Genomic DNA, 22655 nt, shown 5'->3' on the forward strand with positions numbered 1-22655 from the left:
TCCCAAATAGAATATGAAAGGCAGAGACCCGGAGGCAGTGCCTATCAGCTCAAAATGTCTTTTCTCAGGAGTGATGCTTGGCAGAGCTGGGAATGGAGCCTATTGTCTCTGGTCATTCTGATCTCTCCATCTTGTGCCTCCTACATATTGTGCTGGGCACAGCAAGCTTGTCTCACATTAAGTGGTAGATCATCCATCTTCCTGTGGCCAGAATGGAAATGTTCTGGGTAGGCTAGATGTGGCAGGGTCACTGGGACCCTCTCTAGCTAGGGCTCGGCTGTGCCCATCAGACACAGTCATTGAACACAACTGGTTTCTTTGGTTTGTTGTACCTGTCCCAGTGATTGGACTCAGAGCCTAGGCATTGTCCCTTAGCTTTTTCAAGGCTTAAGGCTAGTGTTCCACTACTTAAGTCACAGTGCCACTTCTGGTGTCTTGGTGGTTAATTTGAGATAGGAGTTCCATAGACTTTCCTTCCTGGGCTGGCTTTGAACTGAGATCCTCAGATCTCAGCCTCCTGAATAGTTAGGGTAACAGGTATGAGCCACCAGTGCTCCAGCCTGAAATGCATTTTTTAGACTTTTTTTAAAAAAAATTGTTACCATTTCATTTCTACTTAACCAGTCATCTCTTTCATCTCTCAGGATAAAAGAAAAAAAATCAATTATTAAGATTTTAAAGAGCTAAAACCACAAAGAAATCTTGAAGGCAGGGCTCAACTCTGTTATTCTCAGAGGTATGAGAATAGCAATTCAAGTTCACTGTCAAGCTTCAAAACAACACAAATGTTTGCAATTTTTTTTAATGAAATAACATGACCTCCATATTTATCTAAGCCTGTTGCAGATGTAGAGCTTTTGTTTGAAGTTTGGTCACAAAACAAGTCACAGAATTGGCGACAGACTTTAGTAAGAAGTCTGTTTATAATGGACCAATAGTTAACAGGCACAAAAGAAAAATAAGATTACAATGATGAAGTCTTCCATTTAGAATCTGGGATGTTCTTTCATTCCTGCTTCTTCTACATGGCAGGTCTGTCATCTGACAGTAATAGGAAACTTGAGCTTAGGGCATTTAGCTCAACTTGCTTCAAGATTGTAGATTTGAGATGGTACCAACTGGTACCCAGGCCCTTTCTGTTGTAAAGTCATGCTGTAGGAATAGATATAAATGGCCACACAATGAGATGGATGCGTAAGAAAGCCCAGGGGCTGGGGAATGGAACCTGTCAGCCTCTGGATCATGACTGTCTACATTAGTCTACTTGACCCAGAATAACTTACTAACTTTACCCACTGTTTGTTGAGAAGAAATAGGCTTTACCACACCTAGCCCACAGTTAAGTGGCACTCACATCTTTAAAAAAATATATATCAGCAAATAGACAGAACAATTAGTTTGAGTGTGAGTTTATTTGAAGCCAGCAATGTAAGTTAGACTGAATAATGAAAAATAGATAAGAAGAACATGTAAAGCATACTTCATCTACTTTGTTTTTTAAAAAGAAAGTTAAAGAATAAAGTAACAATTCCTTGTCTGTTCAAAGACTACAAAGCAAAGCTGGCATCAATGGCTCACACCTGTTATCCTAGTTATTCAAGAGACTGAGATCTGTTTTTGGCCCAGGCTGGGTTTGAACCGCAATCCTCAGATCTCAGCCTCTAAGCAGCGAGGATTACAGGTATTAGCCACTAGTTCCATGCTTAGCAATTCTTTTTTTTTGTTGCTGATTATAGACTTGAGCTCTGGACCTGGGCACTGTCCTTGAGCTCTACGACTCAAAAGGCTAGCACTCTACCACTCGAGCCACAGATCCACTTCTAGTTTTCTGGTGGTTATTTGGAGATAAGAGTCACATGGACTTTAGTGCCCAAGCTGGCTTTGAACCATGATCCTCAGATCTCAGCCTCCTGAGGAGCTAGGCTTATAGACATGAGCCACCAGCGCCTGGCTTTTAGCAATTATTAAAATTTAAGATTTCATAGATAAAATCAAACATAAAAGGTAAAGAAGGAAGTTTAACAAACAAACAAAAAACAAAACTGACTTCCCTAGCCACACACAGCATGCATAAGCATTCTAATATCTCATGTCCATTTTTTGTCTATAATTTATAGAATGGGAACATATTATATACTCTTTGTAATTATACATAACTACGTTATTTGGTGTTCTTCTACATCTCTTAATATTTCAATGTGTTTTACGTGGTAATATATCAAATAGATACATCATTATTTAACTGTTTTCCCTTTTGGTTCCCTTTTGGTTTCCCTCTCCTCCTCCCCCCTCCCTCTCCCTCGCCCTCCTTCCTTCTCTATGTGTGTCTCTCTGTCTCTGTGTCTCTTTCTGTGTCTCCCTCTCCTGTCTCTCTCTCTGTGTCTCTCTCTGTCTCTCTCTCTGTCTCTCTCTCTGTGTCTCTGTCTCTCTGTCTTCTGTGTCTCTGTGTCTCTGACTCTGTCTCTGTGTCTCCCTCTCCTGTCTCCCTCTCTGTCTCTCTGTCTCTCTCTGTCTGTTTGTCTCTGTCTGTCTCTCTGTCTCTCTGTCTCTCTGTCTCTCTCTCTCTCTCTCTCTCTGTCTCTCTCTCTCTCTCTCTCTCTCTCTCTCTCTTTCCTGATGGATATATTCAGGCATGCAGAGGAGGGGCCAGTGACTCCAGGTCAGGAGACAGCTGGATGGGGTGCAGGTGGGATGCGTGAGTTCCTGACAGAGGAGAAGGCCATCAGGTGCAGCTTGAACTGAGAACCGGAAGTACTGCAGGACAGCTGGAAGGTGTACTCTCTGTCACTGGGCAGTGAGGGTCATGACCAGATGGCCAAAGCCAAGTCCCAAAGGGTCCTGGAAACCATTTTTCAAAGTGTGTGCTGTGGACAAGGGGAAGCCAATGAGGGCAGGAGCAGGGAAATGTCATCCAGATCTCATCCTCCGGAGTAGATACGATTACAGGCATGAACCATCGGTGCCTGTTTTAGCATGTTTTTGTTTGTTTGTTTGTTTGTTTTATATGGCTGGTATTAGCTAGAACACCCCACATTCGTTTGCTTTTGTGTTGCTGGGGCCTTACACGTTCCAAGCACACATTCTCACCTCTCAGCTCCACCTCAGCTCCAGAGCTGTGAATAACACCACAAAACAGAAAATCAAAGGAAAAGATGGAGAATAGAGCTCACAGGTCAGCTTTTTCCATCTAGGTTCTTGGATTCGGGAGAGCAGTTCTACAAGCCAAAACTCCTCATTCTCCCTTTCTCTGCAGAAGCAACCTTGGTTTAAGTACCCTTGCCTTCTGGCCTCATCCCTTTTCCAGAGGACTCATGGGTGGCTCCCATTAAAAGGGGGGTGGATTTTCTTTCAGTAGCTAGATGAGGCTGAGATACTCACCCAAGAGGGTCCACACTGAGCCAGTTATTGGCTCCTAAGCCACCAGGCTGTCCTGAGCAGAGCAGCTCAGGAAAGATCCTGCTGAACTTCCCAGAGCCTGCATCTCTCCGTGTAGGGAGCAGTTCCGAAAACTAATAAATAAGCAATGACAGCTCCATTTGAAAAGCACAAAACACTTAACAGGGAGGCTGTGATCTGCCAGCCGGGCAAAGCCACTTTTTAGCAGAGAGCCCTTGCTTCCCCCATACACCGGTACCTCCTGGAGTATCTCCCTCTAGTCTCAAGTCTCCCTTTTGCTAGCTTACTTAAAGATTTCATTGTTCTGGAGGTTGGGGGAGGGGGAGAGAGAGCCAGGTTTTCCCAAAGCTGTTCTCACAGTTCCTGTAGGAACCCAGAAAAATCCAAGGCGACTTTCTGGTGTGAATGGAAAATGGAGAGTTTGTTTGTTTGTTCATTTTTAAAGAAAAAAAAATGGCCCCTGAAGACTACCTGTGTCTCCACCAATATAGCAAATGGTTATTCTGTCCACGGCTACCTCTGTGGTGTCATTTGGCTGCTGTTACCACCTGTAGATTGCTTTTTTTTTTTTTTTTGCAAACGACTTCCCTGGCTAAGTGACTTGGGTACTCAGTGCGTGCGTGCATGCATGTATACCTGCATGCCCACATGTGTGCAAAAACTCTGCATCTGAATTATGTCTTTTCAAATGGAAGGACCAGCAGAATGGATGACAGAGGGCTGTGACCAAGCTCCCTTCCTTGTAATTACGGATCAGTGAGTGGGGTGGGTGGGGCTTGTGGATACCCAGAGTGCAGCAGGTACCATGCCCACCTGAGAATTGAGATCTGACTCTACTGACTGGCTTAGGTCAACTGTATTCTATTGAGCTGAAACATCTATTGTTCCCGATCAAGAGTCACAGGATGACACTGGAAGGAATCTGGGACAAATAGACATTGGGATCTCCCAGGGGAGGTATATAAATGGGTCATCAGTTTATATCTTACGCCACAGGAAACATTTCAGGTACCTTAATCCTATCTTTTCCAACAGGTGAGCTTGGCTGACTCTTTGAGATGGGGTAGATGGGGGTGGGAGAGGAGAGGGGGGGAAGACCTGCCATATGCCACAAGCCCTATCATCTCATGCTTTTGACCATACATTTCTGGAAATGCTCAGAAGGAAACCAGAGTTGACCCAGGAAAGATCTGGCAAGTCAAGGTCCTGGACTGGAAGTTATGAGATGTTTGCATTTTCTGTTGCTGTCATTTTGAATCATTGCAATGATCTCATAAAGTTTCTGAAAGGGAAGGGAGTTGGAGAAAAAGTCACACCCAGTTTTATTTGGTTCTGTTCTGTTTGGAGTTGGGTTTTGTTTTGGTTTTGTTTTTTTTTCCCACCCACCACAAGCTCTTTTCTTCCCCTCTCATAGTGTGGGCGAAATGCTGAAAACTTCGACCGATTTTTCACCCGCCATCCACCCGTCCTAACACCTCCTGACCAGGAAGTCATCAGGAATATTGACCAATCAGAATTCGAAGGATTTTCCTTTGTTAACTCTGAATTTTTAAAACCTGAAGTCAAGAGCTAAGTAGATGTGTAGACCTCCGTCTTTCATTTTCTGTCATACAAGCTCAACCGGCTATTGCGGTGACATTTATTATTTTTGTTGTTCTTTGTTCGTGCATTGGTTTTATTTTGTTCTCTTGGTTTCTTTACCAAATGGCATCCATGTTTTGTTTACTGATGGGACCAGAGTGACCATGTTTCAGAATCCAAATGTCCTTCAGGTAGTAAGGAGCATCTCTACGAGATGGCATTATGCAAATGGCAAGTGCAAAATGTCAGTTGCATAATCGAGACCCCAGCATGTCCGCTCTGCAGAACCAATGGGAAGAGGAAAATGCCTGCTTTCCTTCCCTCCTGTCTGCACTGCCCTCCTCACCCTTCCCATCCCATCTAGATCCATCCTCACAAGACAAGAGAGATGAATCAGATGCTTGTGGTATCCTTCTTGTTTCTAAGCTTGGAGTTTGGGCTGGGTCCAAGCCTATGGTTCTTTGCCCTAAAGGGAATTCCTCCTCACTGTGTGTTCTGGAACTTTGAAAAGAACATGCTAAAAATAATTTTTTTTCTTCTCAAACAGATGAAGCTTATCTAAGTCCTTCTAAAATTTCAAGAGGGTGCTTTTTGGACAGTTCCAAATGAAAAGCACTGTCATGGATCAAAAAAAAAAAAAAGATAATTAGCTTGGACATACCCTCCATGCTATTACTCCTGATTAATTTATGATCCCAATCTCCTTGTCCCTAAACTACAGGAAAAGGGCATTTGGCACTCTTCTTCTGAAACAACATGATCACTCTAACAAAAAGTCCCAAATGGGCTAATGGTTTTTACATTTACTCATTTCAAACTTGATTTGCTTTGGGATTATTATTTCTGTCATTGTTCAAATGCCAAAAAGAAAAAAAAAAGTTACTTGGCTTGTTACCCATGCTTTAAAAATCTATGTCCAAATGTTATTAACCACAGTGACATGCTGGGACTTCTGTTCCCCCTCCCCAACACAAGAAGACAGCTATAGGGGCCAGCACACTCAGGCTGTGGGAAAGGGGGCTTTCTCTAGGTCTCATGCTGGCTTTGCGGAGCTTATTAAATCTTCACAAGACAGACAGCAAGTCTTGAAGCAAAGGCAATTGTGGTTCTTCACTTTGATGTTGTTTTTGAAAATGTCTGTAGAAATATTCATGTGTATTTGGATATCTATTATGTGCCCTTTTCTTCTAGCATCAAGATACAGTAGTAATAATAATAATAATAATGAATAATAGAACAGAAAAAAGAAGAAATATTGTCTCAAGGAAAACTACTGTGGACCCAAACTACAAAGTAGGGCCCAAGGAAGGAACTCAGGAGAAAAATGAAATCCAGAGCTTAAACAGAACCCTAATATGCAGCCAGTTAGAGAATACTTGCTAAGACCCATTTAGGGATTCTTGGTGACTTGAAATGGATAGGATGCCCAGAGCTCAAAGCCCACAGCCCTGTGAGATTCAACTTTAGAAGCCGTCTAGGGCCTCTTGCTAGAGGCTCTCTTCTCATCGAAATCACCTCTCCCCTCGCATCTTGGATGAAATATTCTTTCTAGAAAGCAGTTCTGAGAGCTCCCAGAAGTCCAAGGAAATCCCTTAGGGTGGAAGAGAATTAATTCATTTCCATCTGAGTGGATGGAGGCAGCAGGGGACAACCACTCCCTGCCATTTGCAAGAGGCTCTAATGGGAATTATTGTCACAGGTCAAGAGATTTCTAGAAGCTTCAGGATTTCTGAGCAATCAGCAAGGAAGCTTTCAGAACTTCACCATGTCCTTGATCCAGTGAGCCTCTCCTCAAGAAGAAAAATCATGGGCTTCTGATTAGACAGAGTGGCTCACGGTTCATTCTTCTCTAACCCCTGCTGTCGCCTCGCTTAGGGCTTAGGTTCTGTCACTCCCACCACCTTCATGTTAGCAATCTGGACCTAATGTGACTGAAACCTGAAGTCCTAGTAGATGAACTTTAGTTAGAGGAGGAAGGAAATCGGGGCAAGCCACCCCCTCTGTAGGTCAGGGGCAAGGGGTATAGGCATCTAGAGAAAGGAAAGATCTTGTCCAAGATGGTGAGCTGGGATTGAAGTTCAAGTCCTGACCCTCGGTACAGAGCTGTGCTACCACACAGGTGTCTCGTTCACCATTAGGCAAGTCATTTGAGGTCTTTCAACAGGCCTTGGATATAATGCTCAGGATAAATATTGGATCATTGACACAATGATCTGAGACAAACATAGAAAACAATGTAGAGTGAATGGGCGGATGGATTGATGGATAGATGGATAGGTTGATGATGATGATGATGATGATGATGAAGAAGATAGACAGATAGATAGATAGATAGAATATATTACACTCTGCACTGCCCAGATTCTTTCCATTAGTTCAAGTCCCAGAGTGTACAGAAGTAGACACTGAAGCCATGGTTTGTGTTCTCCCTCCTAAGAGTGGGTCAGGGAAACCTACTATGGAAAGAAAGAAGGGAGGAAATCAGTTTTGATCCCCCTTGTTCCATTTTCCTATCTCCATTCCAGGACAGAGGATACCAGGAAGCAGAACTTTCATCATGTAATCTCTGGGGAAATATTTTTTCAACGATGAACTTTTAGGAAAAAAAAATTTCCGGCAACCATTCACTCATTCCCCGCCCCCACCAACTCCTCACCTCACGTTCATTCAATAACATTTCATAAGCACCCTGTCAAGCCAGGAGACAGGAATGAGGTGGGCAATAACCAGAATACAATGGAGCCTCTGCCTGTCTTTCCCTAGCAAAGCATGTTGGGATGGCATTCCCTGAACCAGTACTTCAGTGTGTGAAGTGATCTAGACATAACTGGTCTCTCCCAGCTAATCTGGAACAGCTTCTTAGAAGGATCAAAGCAAAACAAAAACAACACTCTCAAAAGACTTGGAGACTCTTGGAGGAGGTACAGCAACATCCTGCTCTCCTGGATTTTAAGGACAGTCATATATGTGATGGACAGGGAAGAAGAATGCTAAGATTGGAAATAGGTGGGGTCAGTCCCTTCTAGGAGGCCAAAAACACCATCTCCATGCCTGAACACACCACAAACTCCCCAAGAACCTAATCAAAGGTTACCCAAATTGCGTCTATATGAAGAAGAGGAAGTGGTTTTTACACCTTAGGTCTGAGTCAAGTTTCACTCCGTGCAGTTGTCACAGTCACTCAAGACTTCTGCAGGCAGCACCCCACTTCCAAAGTTATGCCCCCTCCTACCCCACCCCTCCAGCTAGACACAGCCTGCTTCTTCTACTTCATCTAAGCTGGGCTGAAACATTCCCAAAATAATTTAAATTAGGAGTGAATTGGCAAAACAAATCAAATAAGAAAGTGAGACATCAATAAGATAAGAAAAGGGAAAGGAATCTTAACAAAGGCCTAGTTGGCTATGGTTAATTGTCTGCCAGGAATTGATGCAAGAATACTTCTTTTGACTTCTTAGCATGCTAATTGACCTTGCTATCCTACTACAAAAGGCCAGAACCACCTTCCCAGAGGACAAACAGGAGACCAGTGAAACTCAGAATCCTCCTTGGGCGAATGCTGCTGGGCTCTCTGGCTTTGGTAACCACCGACCCAAAGGCCTTGTCCTATTCTCATGCAGGGTGAAATTTGATGGCATGTTCTAGTCTCATAGGACAGGATCTACAAAGACAAATCCTATTTAGACCATGGAAAGCTGCCTTATGCCCAAACTATTGCCACCAGTGAGAAAGGGTTTTCTGGGACCACAACCTCTGCAGCAAGCCCAAGGTAGAGATGCCTGGTAGAACCAGTGATACCAGAAGAGACCTGTAAAGTCCAGGAATACCTCCTGTCCAGCCTACACATAGCCCCAAGGCACCCAGACCTTCAAGATGCTTCATCCAGTACATGTACACTGGGACTCTAAATGGACAATGACCAGTGGAAAGACCCTGAAGACTGATAGTAATACATTCCATTATTTTAATTAAGAGTTAGGTCCCCAATTTGGGGATAAAGCTAAGACCCAAGCTGTAAAATCAGCTCCTCTCTTCATATTGGTTCATTGTTTCATTCCTTCCTTCCTTCCTTCCTTCCTTCAATAAATAATTATGAACCGTCTGCTCTGTGCCAGATTCTATTCTTGGCACTAGAAATATAATAGTTAAGAAAGGAACAGGGACTCTGCTCTCCTGGAGAGAAACAATAAATAAAAGTTTCTTTTTTTCCCAAAGCGATAAGTATAATGAAGAGCCACACTCTTATGGTTTATGACTGTCCTTCTAGCTACTCAGGAGGCTGAGATCTGAGGATCAAAATTCAAAGACAGCCCTGGAAGAAAAACTCCCTGAGACGCTTAACCTCTAATGAACTCATAACAAGCCACAGACGGAGGAGTGGCTCAAGTGGTAGAGCAACAAATCTTGAGTGAAAAGACCAAGCAAGAGCACATGGCTGGAACTCAGCCCCACTTCACACACACACACACACACACACACACACTGGACATGAAATGTCACACCACACAGCTGGGGCAGGATTCACCACAAGCATCATCAGCATCTTTAGCCTATTCCTCTCTGGCCTTGCTCACCCAGGCAGCTTTGTCCCCCTCAATCCCACAATCCTCTTCTCAGCCCCACAATCCTCTACTCAGTAGGAAACTGGGAAATTCCAGAAAGACATTATGCCTGTCATGGGGGAACAGACAGAAAAGAAGCAGTTATGGGTCCAGCAATGAGAAATCCTTAACGCATAGTAGCTAGGGACTAAACCTATGAGTGGGTTTATGCAACCTCATGATACTGGGCAAACTGAGTCAGCCAAACCTCACTGACCCTCCCCTCTCTCCTCTGACCCAGCTCAGGCTTCAGCCAGGCCTTCTGTCTGGTGCAAATGAATCTCAGGCTTTACTCTTGATAGTTCTACAGTAGAAAATCCCTCCAACAGAGGAGTTGGGATGAGACAAACTTAGCAGTGATGTGGTCAGGTAAAATAAATAAATAACCAACCCACTGTGCAATCTTAGCAAGTGTCTTTACCTAACTGCTTCAGCTTTCTCCCATAGCCAATAAGAAAAGACTTTCAGCCATACCTGCTCTCCAGGTAGATGAGGCAGAGATGGGAGGAGAAGATGGGTTGACAGGACACTGGGGAGGTCGAACCATAGTTACTAACCTGGAGTTAATAGGTGCTAGCTCACACACTAAAGAACCTGGAAATAAGAAAGGAGGGAGGGAGGGAAGGAAGGAGGAAGGCAGGGAGAGAACCGGAAGACTACAACTGTTCAATTTTTAAGCCTTCCCTTAGAGACTTTAAACTTCAGGTTTTGATTCTTAGAATGTGTTGACTAGCTACATCTTTGGGAGAACCTGTGGCTGGTTTGTGGCTGGGCTTTGGCACAGCCCTTCAAAGTCCAGTGAGTCAGTGATGGTCAAACCCTGCTCTGATTCCCCTGCCCTACCATGCTGGCCATTCTGGGACAGTCTTCCCTTTGCAAAGAAGGAGTCCTCCAAGCCACTGGGAGATGCTCTTGAGAGGTTTTTTTTTTTCCTTTTTCCTCCCCTCCCCCCCACCCCACCCCCAAGGATATTCTATGAGCATGGTAAAGAAATAGTTAGCACCATTCTTCATCTCCAAGTCAAATGTAGCCATGTGCCACATTCTGGCCCTCCCTAAGGAAATCCGGTGACTTATTTCCTTGCTTTGAACATTTCCCCATCAAGTTTACATCCCGAATCCAACATGCAATGTGCAAGGAAGCTTAGCATATGGAGCGCAGCTGTTCAAAGACCTCCCAGCAGAAGGCTCTTGCTGGACTGTGCTCCTGAGATGGCATCAGTCTTCCCATCGCTGGTGTGGCTCAGTCCTGTCTTCCCTTCTTCTTATGCCGTGTTAATGTGTTTGCTTTCCATTTGGCAGAGAGACAAGCGAGACACTTCCAACTTCGACAAAGAGTTCACCAGGCAGCCTGTGGAGTTGACGCCCACTGATAAACTCTTCATCATGAACCTGGACCAAAATGAATTTGCTGGCTTTTCTTACACTAACCCAGAGTTTGTCATTAACGTGTAGTACTCCATTGCTGAGCCTGGGGCTGGGGAGGGGGAGGGGGGAAGACTGCAGTGCAGGTTCACATGTAGCTATCAATTCTAGTCTTCCAGGACTCATGGTGCAACATGCTGGCATTTCAATACATGGAGAGCTTGTCTTTAGAGGGCTTTTTTTTTTCTTTCTACGTGTAGCTTGCTAGCTGTTTTCTACATTTGGAGAAAAAAAAGGTTTAGTTTAGAATTAAGTGCATTATCTGATGATAGAGGTCCATTTTGGTTTTCTCCCCAGACTGCCAGAAACTCATCAAACGAACAGACAATGTCAAAAGTACCGTGTCTGATACCAAACTGCTTCAGTATTTGTAATTTTTCAAGTCAAGCTGATGTTCCTGGTCAAAGTTTTTACATTTATTCTCTAATACCTTCTTTGAATGCTAAACCAAGCATGACTGGTATTTTTAAAAGTTGTGAACAAGCAGCATTGCAGTTACTGTGAACTATTGTCTCTTGGACAATTCTTTGTTTAAGAATTGTTATGATTAAACTGAATTAATATATGCAAGCTCTCTGGCTCACATGCCTGCTTTTTTGTTTGTTTAGTTGGTTTGGTTATGTTGCGTGCCAATCCCAGGACTTGAACTCGGGGCTTGGACACTGTCCCAGAGCTTTTGTGTGTAAGGCTAACACTCTACCACTTGAACCACATCTCCTTTGTTGGCTTTTTTGGTGGTTATTTGGAGATAAGAATCACACCCATTTTCCTGCCCTGGCTGGCCTTCACCTGTGATCCTCAGACCTCAGCCTCCTGAGTAGCTTGGGTGACAGACGTGAGTTACCACAGCCAACATGTGCCAGTTTCTTAAAGGCTGCTGGTCCAGATGTAACAAACTGGGTATCCACAGGTTGAGGTTGCCAGAAGAAGGCTTTTTCACTCATACAGAATCTGATTGAATTGAAATCATTATTTACCTATTTTAAAGGTAGAGACATTTAATATAGATTTTGGACTTTCAGATCCTTTTGGAAAAAGTCAGGACACTGGCAGAATTGGGCCTGTATTTCCATATGGAAATAATTTGACATAACAAAGAAATGGCTAACTCCTTTAAGCACACACACACACACACAAAATTGTGTTGCCGGGCACTGGTGGATCACATCTGTGGTCTTAGCTATTCAGGAGGCTGAGATCTGAGGACTGTGGTTCAAAGTCAGCCTGGGCCCCCCCCCCAAAAAAAAGAGACCATGAGATTCTTAACCAGCAAAAATTCAGAAGCAGAGATGTGGTTCACATGGTACAGCACCAGAGTTGAGTGAAAAAGCCAACTAGAAGAGCAAGGCCTCTATTTGAGGCCCCAGTAAAACACACACACACACACACACACACACACACACACACACACGACAGTGTTTTCATTTTACCGGTATCCACCACCTCCTATTGTATCATACCCTCCCTCAGCTTCCTTGATTGCTATGGCTGAAGTTAAGGCTTTGCTATTCATTACCTTAATATTTTTTCTGTGCCCATGACCAGATCATCCACACCTGTCTGTCACTGTGCTTCACATTCAATGTTCCATGAGCTGGTTGCTCACTCGTACAATCCTAGCTACTCACGAGGAGTTTTGACATTCAAAGCCAGTCTAGGCAGAAAATTCTACATGACACGAATTAACTAGCAAAACAAAAACAAGCTGAATTGGAGGTATGGTTCAAATGGTAGAACACCAGCCATAAGCGCAAAACACAAAGCCAAGTGAGAACATGAGACCCTAATTTCAAGCCCCAGCATTGAAACAACAACAAAAGCAAAGCCTAAAAGCACATCCACAAAATAGACCACAGAACTTTCATTCCAAGGAAGCTGGCACCAGCACAGGAAAACACTCCTCTTGTATGTTTGAAAAATACATTGGTAAGACAACATATACATACCTTGTGCTATTTTATCCTAATTTAGTTCAGCAACTTGAAAGGAAAAAAAAAGTTGTATGCCCTTTCCTACAGATATTCCCTTGTCCCAGAAGGCCCAAGGAAAAACAAGGGAGAGGTAAAGGCTGGGGGTATGGTAAGGAATCCCCTCGTCTCAGCTCAGAGCACAGTGGCTCAGCACTGAATCTTCCTCTCTGAATGAAGTCACACTTCTGTTTCCTTTCCCAGACACGTAGTAATGCAATCTGGAGCACATGCCTCTGGAGTTGCTGAGGCCAGTGGGTAGCAGAAAAGAGCAAATGAGGAGACACGCTCAGCACACAGTGACACTGCAGGGTTTACTCATCTGCTTTCTTGCGAGAGCTCTGGGAAATGGAACAACTGGGCAGATACAGTGAACCCACTGATCCTACCCCATCTTCAGAGAATTTTTAGACACTCTTGCCAGTGAAAATTGGCTGGAGCCAGCTTAAAGGAGAAAGTGTGCATTTGCACATCCCATAATGAAAACAAAAATACATGAGCTTCTATCGTGTTTGGCAATACATCCTATTTAGAGAACAAGGTTATAGTTAGAGCCAGTTTTTCTGGTCTTCTTAATGGGCTAGATAAAAACCCCATTTCTCATGCTAGGTGCCAATGTCTCATGCCTATAATCCTAGCAGATGCTCAGAAGGCTGAGATAGGAGAATTGTGGTTGGAAGGCACTCTGAGAAAGGAAGTCCATGAACTCTTTGCATGCACACATGCAAAAAAAAATGGATCTGTGGCTCCAGTTGGTACACACACACACACACACACACACACACACACACACACACAATTTCATATCGTTTACTACTCTGAGCCAGAAACAGCAAGGTCATTTCCCTCACAGAAGAAGATGGTTGAGGCCTACCCTCTTCCTGAGATCCTGTCCCACAATAAAGAGTAGCAGCTACAACAAATATCCAATGGTTTTCTTTGATTGGCTCTGCCTGGTCACATGTTTATCGCCATCCCATCACTATGTCAATCTCAGTGGAAGGGGGAAGGAATGGAAATGCTTTGGCTGGCTGAGCTTGAGTTAAGTTAGGGATCTGGTGCCCAAAACTTTAAAATAACAACTCACTACCTCTGTTTGTGGCTCTGGAATCTGGGCAGAGCTTGTGGCCTCTTGTGAAGGGGCAGGTAAGCCTCTGGATCATTTCGAGTTGCAGATGGAGGTTCAATGAGAGGACAGACCTGAGGTCACTTTCAGGCTTCTTCAGAGAATTGGCCATTCCGTTTCTGTACCACATCAGGGTAGCAGGTTGCCTGGAGGGTGAGTGACTGAAGCTCAAGGGCCCAGTTTAGACATCAGCCTTTCTTATAACCTCAACCCAGAAGATAGATAGGAATAAACATGGCGGACATAACACAAGTCAGATAACTTGTGACTTCTTCCCACACAGTGGTGCTGCTTCCCACAATGCCCTGGGTTCTCGCCAGGACAGTACATATACAAAGTAACCAGCAATCAGCCAAAGCCTAGAGAAGGAAACATGGGAGGGGCCCTTATCTATATAATAATAATATAAAATTGATAATAATCACCTTTAGAGAAGACTCCATTAAACTAGCTCCAGAGCGTCTTTCTATGGAGTCTATATATCACATTAGGTTTCAGTACTCTTGATACTTAATCACAGTTCACAAATACTCTGCCTCTCAATTCTTCCGTGGATAAATGTACCTGAACCCCTAAATGGCATCACACATTGATGCTGTTTTCTACTCTTTCAAAGCAAGCTAAAGCAGTTTGGCCCAGGCTTAAGGGGAGGAGATTATATCTGAAGAGATAAATTGGGAAATAGGCATCTCTGGGGACCTTCTTAAAGACTGCCTGTGAACTCTCTCATACGCTGTTTCTCTGCAGCTAGAGACAGAATACCACCCAGGCACATGAACGAACAAGGGATACTTCTCCAAATAAAAATCTGACCCTCTTCTTAAATCAAAGGGATGTCTGCCCAGGAAGTAAAACATAGGGTGGATTCTTTATCCAAAGGAAATCTGCATATGCGGTGTCCAAGAGACAAGCCAGTACTGAGAAGCAATGGCAAGATACTGATATGACAAGATCTGTAGTTTCCTATTGTTTTATAGCCAACAGCATTGCTAAAGTCCAGGGTCTGCATTCCACTTCCTGAGGAATTCTGTCTCTTCTGCATCTTCACTGAGAAGGTAAGTCAGCAGACACATACGTAGGTGTAAGTGTATGTCAGTTATCTAGTTCTGAGTAACTACTTCAGAGCTTAGGGGATTTTTTTTTAAATCAACCACTTATTTGGCTCATGATGGTGATTTTTTTCTGCTCTGGCCACCCACACGTATTTCAAATGGACTTGACTGTGTGTCTTCAGACAGCTGGTAAGTCAGCTGGTGACAATGTCTTCAGTGGCCTTGGCCACATGGGTAAAGGTAGACACAGTGACTGGTTCTAAGGATGAAGAAGCTTTTTCTTCTGCCAAGAGCTACTTGGGTATTATGACATCATTTGCAGGCCATACAATGTTATTGATACAGATGGCCAACCATCAGGCAATGAAAGACTCCTATGTGTTCAGCCCATAATTTGCCAGTAGGATAGTTCTTCTGTCCCATGTACTCTGTGACAGTCCCTAAAGCTAAGGTAGTCTCCTGCACACAGTGGCTTTCATGACTCCAGAGAGAATCATGAGAGCCCTTCTCAAGCTTCTGCTTTTAAGTCATCTCTGCTTCTTTCCCATATGCCAAACTCAGGAGGTGAGGAAACAGACTCATCCTCTGGGTAGGAGGCATTGCAAATCACATTGCCAAGGCAAGTGAACACAGGGATAGGAATTAGAGAAAAAAAATCTATCACCAAGTCCATCAATGGTATCATTCATAAACTTACAGAGCATTGAAGAAATAGGACAGACAGGAAAGAAATTCGCAGGTGCATTCTGGTTATCTTATAACCAGACCTTTCAGTCTCTATAAAGACACAAACCCAGCAACTTGAGCACTAATAGTAAAGGCTTTTTTTTTTTTTTTTTTTTTGCCAGTCCTGGGCTTGAGCTCAAGGCCTGAGCACTGTCCTTGGACTTTCTCAAGGCTAGAGCTCTACCACTTGAGCCTCAGCACCACTTCCGGCTTTTTTCTATGTATGTGGTACCGAGGAGTCGAACCCGGGTCTTCGTGCATGCTAGGCAAGCACTTTAACCACTAGGCCAAACTCCAGGCCCAGTAAAGGCTTTTTTAACCCAATCATGACAGCCTAGAAGATTCACTTACTTGAGAAAAATGTCTATTTAGCCCCAGGATATGAGACATTCTAGGCCACAAGCCAGTGATGACATTTCTTTGGGCTTCTGATTTAGTGTGTGGATGGCAAAGGCAGAGGACATACCACAGCAAAACTGGTGACACTGGGAACCAAGAAACAAACCCCCAAAAAAGGAAATGAAGGAGCCACAGTCCCACAGATTCCTCAAAGGGCACACACCCAGTGACCAAATAACTCCTTACCAGGTCCCATTTCCCAGAGGGTCCCCCACCTCCCAAAAGCTCCACCATCTTCCCAAAGTTTTACAGGCTCTCGAAGATTCTCCTCCCCCCACCCCCAACAGCACTACTCTGGGACCAACTCTTATCACATGGACCTTTGGGGACACATCTAAACCGTAGCAGATATCAATCCCTAGGCCTTGAGTTAGGAACTGTTATCTTCTCTGTTGTTGTTGTTGTTGTTTAAAGGATCTTTGCAGTAGTAATTAAATTGAGGGCCTTGAGATGGAGAGTTTGACAACCCTGGGTAGTTGAGAGAGAAGTGAAAGAAAGAGGGAAGGAGGGAGAAGGAAAGGAAGGAAGGAGGGAGGGAAGGAGGGAGAGAAGGAAGGAAGGAAGGAAGGAAGGAAGGAAGGAAGGAAGGAAGGAAGGAAGGAAGGAAGGAAGGAAGAAGAGAGAGAAGGGAGGAAGGAAGGAAGGAAGGAAGGAAGGAAGGAAGGAAGGAAGGAAGGAAGGAAGGGAGGGAGGGAGGAAGGAGGGAGGGGGAGGGAAGGAGGGAGGGAGGGAGGAAGAAAAGCTATTTGGCAGCCAGAGGCCACCGTGGTGCCCCTAAGCTCCTTGGTGCTGGTCCCTATCTGCTGGAACAAAGAGGGGGGACCCCTTCCCTGTGGGTGCAGGCCCTGAAGACAGCCCAGCCGCTGCCCTGCGCAGTGTGGGCCTGGGCACAGCTTGCCTCCTCCAGTGCAGTACACCCACCTGAGGCTGGCTCCAACTCCCTTTTTTTTTTTTGTCTGTTGCAGCAGAGAGTGGTGGAAAGCTACAGAGAATGGACGAAACTCGCAGACCATCTGTTCGTCTTCTGTGTTTTGCGAAATTTATTTTCAAATGTTAAGCATTTGATAGCAGTCGTCAGGCATCAGCTTCCAAACCGAACCATTTGGGGAAAGACATTTCCCTTCAAAAAAAAAAAAACCCCACCCGAATCACTCATAGATCAGCGATTTCGCCCGCCTTTGAAATAGGGGGCTGTATTTTGAAACAACATCTTCAAATATTATCATCTCATTGTATAATGGCAAAAGGAAAATGAGATGTCTTGTTTCTATAATACAGAGTTTGGGAAGGAAAGCTTGATAAAAACATCTTTGCTGGAAGGGCTGTGTTGAATATGGAGGGATTTTGGAGATTCATTAGATTCATTAGAATCTCCAAGGCTGGACGAGCTTGCTGTTGTGGTTATTGTTTATCCAGAGGAGACACACGGGAGATATAGCTCCTCCCTGGGGCCGGACATGGTCCTGTCTTTCCTCTAGGCCGGGGGTTGGAAAGGCTCCGGTGTGAAGAACAAGACTGTGCCATGTTCCATGTCTTTCAGCTGGGGTTTGTGTCCTTGTGGTGACTGAGGAAGCCGAGGGCAATTCAGAAGTTAGGATCGTAGGCACCCATGACTCAGCTCCTTGGGTGACAGGGTGGTGGGTGCTGGGAACAGGAAGGGGATTCTCTGCAGAGGAAGTCCATTGAATTCAGACCAACCAACCAGCCAGCCAGGTGGGAACAAAGGATTTAGTGTAGATTCATGCAGGAGCCGCGGTTCAAGCCCAGATCTTCTATATATCAGCTCCATCAGCCCTACTCCTTCTGGCTACATTCCTCCATGTCATCTTTTAATCCTTCTAATGCCTCCTTGGGCCTGGGGGCAGAGGCGTTAATGAAGTGTGTTTTATGTCTTAGCTATTATTTTCATTGACAAGCCCAGCGTTCGGGGTGAAGGCACAAAGCATTCCAGGAGGGAGAAAATGACAGTGTGGTGACCCCAGAGTTCTTCTCGTCTCCTTTAATCCCGGGATCATCTCCCAGTGACAGTCTGCAGACACCGTAGCCACAACACCATCTTATCCATTCCTCAAGAGACACCGGGAATCTGATTAAAAAAAAAAAAAAAAAGTCTGTGAAATGTCCTGATTTCAACATCTAGGCCATTCACGTTCATGTCTGAAACTCTACGCTGTGCAAATAAAATGTCCCCGTGTGGGTATATCTGCCAGGTACGCCACACACTTGACACTTCTGTGTTGGAAGATCAGTGAATATGCACTTTTTTTTTTTTTAAGGCTTGTGTCAGGAAATCCTAAGGGAATTTAGGGGCATCGTATTTGTAGGATCTAAGCCCTAGGCATTGTCCTTTAATCATGCAATAACTTAGCATTCATTGTTAGGGCTTCCTCTGAATACTTCAGTCTCAGCTCTAAGGGGGGTGGGGGGTAACTAGTTCTTGCTGAGGCAGCCAAGCCACAAAGAGATTAAGTAACTTGCACAAGATAAAACAGCAGATGGTGAAGGCAGACTTTGAATGTAAGCTGCCTTTCAAAGAATTATTATTAATCAGTTTTCATCACACACACACACACACACACACACACACACACACACACACACACACACTGGTGTAGCTAAAATGTACTTTATTATTGGTGAGCAGTGCTGTAATTAACAGGACCCTAAAGGAACCTAAGGTGAAACAAGTGAGTAGAACCCTCCTTTGCTCCTTCCCTCCCTCCTTCCTTCCTCCCCTTTCCCCCCCTCCATATCTTCCAATACCTGTCCACTAGAAATCAGTATTTGGCCACTGGAAATATAGATGATATAGCTATAGATATAGATAGATGAAATCTATAGGTAGTAGCTCTTATTAGAAGCCATTTACTGTTCTAAACACTGTCAATGTTAATGTGCTTGATCTCCCCAAGGCAGATAGGAATGTTATCATCTCCCAAACCCCTCCTGTGGCTCAGAGCCACAAAAAGGGTAGCCATTTATCCAGGTCTGCACAGCCACTAATAAAGCAGCTTCTGGGATCCAAGCAGGCCAAAGCCTGAGTACATGTTTTTAACTACGATTCTTTGTTCATAAATCAATTGTGAAGGCCAATTACCAGATACCCTGCCCTCAAACACACCGGTGGGTAAGAGACATCACCATGCAGGAAAGAAATTGGAATTCAGTTAGCCACCAAACTGAACATTTTGAGAGAACTGCGCGTTTGTTTCATGATGACAGTTGCTAGGTTTCATTAAATTCACCACCGCCGCACACATACAGTATTACATTCATTTTAGCCTTACACCAACTCCACGAGGTAGATGTTATTGTAAGCCCATTCTTCAGCTGAGAGCGACGAGTCTTAAAGATACTCAAGGAACTGAACGAAGGCCACACAGTTAAGTCGGGAATGGCTAAGCCAAGGCTTGCGTGTAGCTCCTGCCAATCCTAAGGCTTATGCACCTTGTTCTCCTGTTTCATTCTTCCAGACTTTGGCTAAGAGAGATGGGATCAATGTGATCTGAGTTACATAGTGTCCTGTCTGAAGAGATATCCCCATGACCCGGAAGTGCCTAACGGTTGAGGTTTAGGACAGAATGTTGCCAGGAGTGTCTTTCTGGCACCCTAGAGTCTCCAGTACTCAAATTCCCCCCGCTTGGAAATGTGAAGACCATGTGCCCTCTTTATTTCCCATTAAATGTGGGGTGTATTTTGTTCCCTTTTCCCTCCTCTGAAATGCAATGCTTACCTTGATACTAAACTTGAAAGTTGGGTTTAGAGTTATAAATGATGAAAACTCACCTTGAATTTGGGGTAACAGAAACTTAAACATCACCTGTTTTGGTTTTGTTGGTGTTGTTGTTGTTGTTTTTAGGTAAAGATCTTTGAGTCAAATGGCTTAAGGTACAGATGGATCCAGGGATTCACACAACACCAGATATCAATTCCTCTTCATCATCCGTCCATTTCTCTCCATGATTTAATTTTCTCAGGGGACCTCAGAAGTTATAGCTACTATCCTCAGACTTTAACAACAGAAGAGGAAGAAAAATTATTTTTTTCTAATAGTTTCAAGAAATGTTCTGGGATTGAATTTTAATGCTTCTACTTGAACATCCATCTCTAACTTAATTACCTCACTCAGGGGAATGAAATGTCAGATTGCCAAGCTCAGGTCACATGTGTTCTCCTGGAGCCAGGTGGAAATAAGAGACAATCATGAATTATAACAGGGTGTGATTGGTTTTCCAAGCAGAAATGGTGTACCTGAAACAAACAAACAAAAAAAATGGGGGGTGGGGAGCCAGGAGTGTGGCCTAGTGATAGAGTGCTTACCTAGTATGCACAAAGCCATGGGTTCAATTCCTTGGTAACACCTAAACAGAAAAGGTCAAAAGTGTTGCTGTGTGCTGACCTTTAGCAAAAGAAGCTCAGGGACAGTGCCCAGGCCCTGAGTTCAAGCTCCAGTACTAGAGTGTGTGGGGGGGGGGCAGGGAACAGAAAAGAAAAGGAAAAGTAGGAAATGGGACCTTGGAAGGCAATAATGGGACAAGGGTCTCCTAATATACCATCACGTAGAACCAACTTGCCCTGGAAGTAAAGATTCCAGGAACAGCCCTGCTAATCATTTGTCTAATGATCTAGTCACCATGAACAGAAGTTACCTAGAATCTCTGGAACCTAGGACAAGCAGTTGTTTTAACTCATTCTCTGTCCCAGTAACTCGATCCCTGACAGCACATTAATTTATGGAGCACAGAAGGGGAATTGGCACGTGGTTCTAGAGGCTGGGAAACCCAAGAGCACAGTCTTGGCATCTGCTGAGCCTCCAGTGCAGATCTTTGTGTTCCACTCAGACAGACATGGCAGAGGAGGCCTGTTGCAGCGGCTCACGACTATAATCCTAGCTGCCCAAGAAGCTGAAATCTAAGGCTTCCAGTTCAAAGCCGGCCTGAGTGGAACAGTCCATGAGACTCTTATCTCCAATTAACTACCCCCCAAAAAGCCAGAAGTAGGTGGGGCAGAGTAGGAAAGGCCCTCAGTTCAAGCTCCAAGACCAGCATGCATGCGCACACACACACACACACACACACACACACACACACACACACGCACACGCACACGCACACGCACACACACACGGTAGAGGACATTAAAAGGTGAAACCACACAGCATGCCAGAGTGGCTGTCAAACCATTCTGGGGCCTCAGGCTCACAAATCTCATCTGATCATAATTATCTTGCAGAGACCCCACCTTGAAATACCATTAATGTGTGAACTTTTGGAGACAAAGATATGTACATATGAACTTGTGTGGGACGCATTTAAACAATACTAGGTGGCACATTTCTTTTGCTGATGTATGTAGGGGACGCTTGACTATGCCAACAATTTCTGCGATATCATCCCCACTTCATTCGTTGATACACCCTCAGACACTACACACCAGTTAGGAACTGACCCTCCTCCAAATGCCAAATGTGATGCTGTGATCACGCCATCCCCCAGCTGTAAGGATCAATTCCGATTTGGCCACATGACTGGATTCATGCCACAGTCCTGGTCATTAGCAAAGAAAGAAATGAAAGCTATTGGAAGAGGAAAGCTTTCTCTTCTCAGCTGGTGTGGGTGAGAAGGCATGTTGTTAACTGAAAGACACTGGAGCCATTTTTCCAACACAGGTGTGGGACTGTCTACTAATGGTGTTGTACAGAAAAACCTAGAGCTTAGAGATGGCATTTAAGGCTCTGGTTTCAAGTTACATGTGATTTTTTTCAGCTGTTGGAGCCTCTTTCCTTTTTTTTCTTCCTTGCCCTTAAACAATTCAAAATGCATTTCTGTCATTTGTACAAAGAAAACAATGTTATTTTTTTTTTAAAAAAAAGCATCTCTATAGCTGGCCGACTTATACCTTATTTCTAGCTACTCAAAAAGTAGAGATCTAAGAACCATGGTTTGACTCTAGCCTGGGCACAGGAAAGTCTGTGAGACTCTTATCATCCATTCACCACCAAAAAGCAGGAATTGGAGGTGTGGCTTAAGTGATGGAGGGCCCAACCTTGAACAAAACAAACAAACAAACAAACAGCTCAGAGACAGTGGCCAGGCTGTGAGTTCAAGCCTCAGTTCCCTCCCCATCCAATATACATTTTATTTAGAGCATCTCTAAATAAAAATTAAATAACGAGCAATACTGCCATCTTTGTAAGCCATGGGATTCTGGATGAAGCATGTTTTAGTTGCCCCTGTGTGGGGCAGGCTCTCCCCTCCTAGAATTCCAGCAGGGGGGTGGGGGATGTGGAGATATCCAGCCATGTGGATCCTGTGGGTGGGTATTCCACACTTGAAAAGTCTTGTTGGCATCGTGTGAACAAGAAAAGCAAGTAGGATGCAAAC

The 22655-nt window shown here is 44.3% G+C and overlaps 1 protein-coding gene across 1 annotated transcript in view; it reads left to right on the top strand.

Annotated features, from left to right (window-relative positions):
• Positions 1 to 11574, top strand: part of Prkcb (protein kinase C beta) — a 141909-nt gene extending 130335 nt beyond the window's left edge. The window contains exon 16 of the mRNA XM_090318672.1: positions 10880 to 11574. Coding sequence (XP_090174798.1) covers positions 10880 to 11032 — 153 coding nt within the window. The 3' untranslated portion in view covers positions 11033 to 11574. The remainder of the gene's footprint in view (positions 1 to 10879) is intronic.
• Positions 11575 to 22655: the final 11081 nt, after the last annotated feature.

This window comes from Megascapheus bottae, chromosome 25 (genome assembly GCF_031878675.1).
Source record: "Megascapheus bottae isolate mThoBot1 chromosome 25, mThoBot2.hap1, whole genome shotgun sequence".
Taxonomy (NCBI): Eukaryota; Metazoa; Chordata; class Mammalia; order Rodentia; family Geomyidae; genus Megascapheus; species Megascapheus bottae.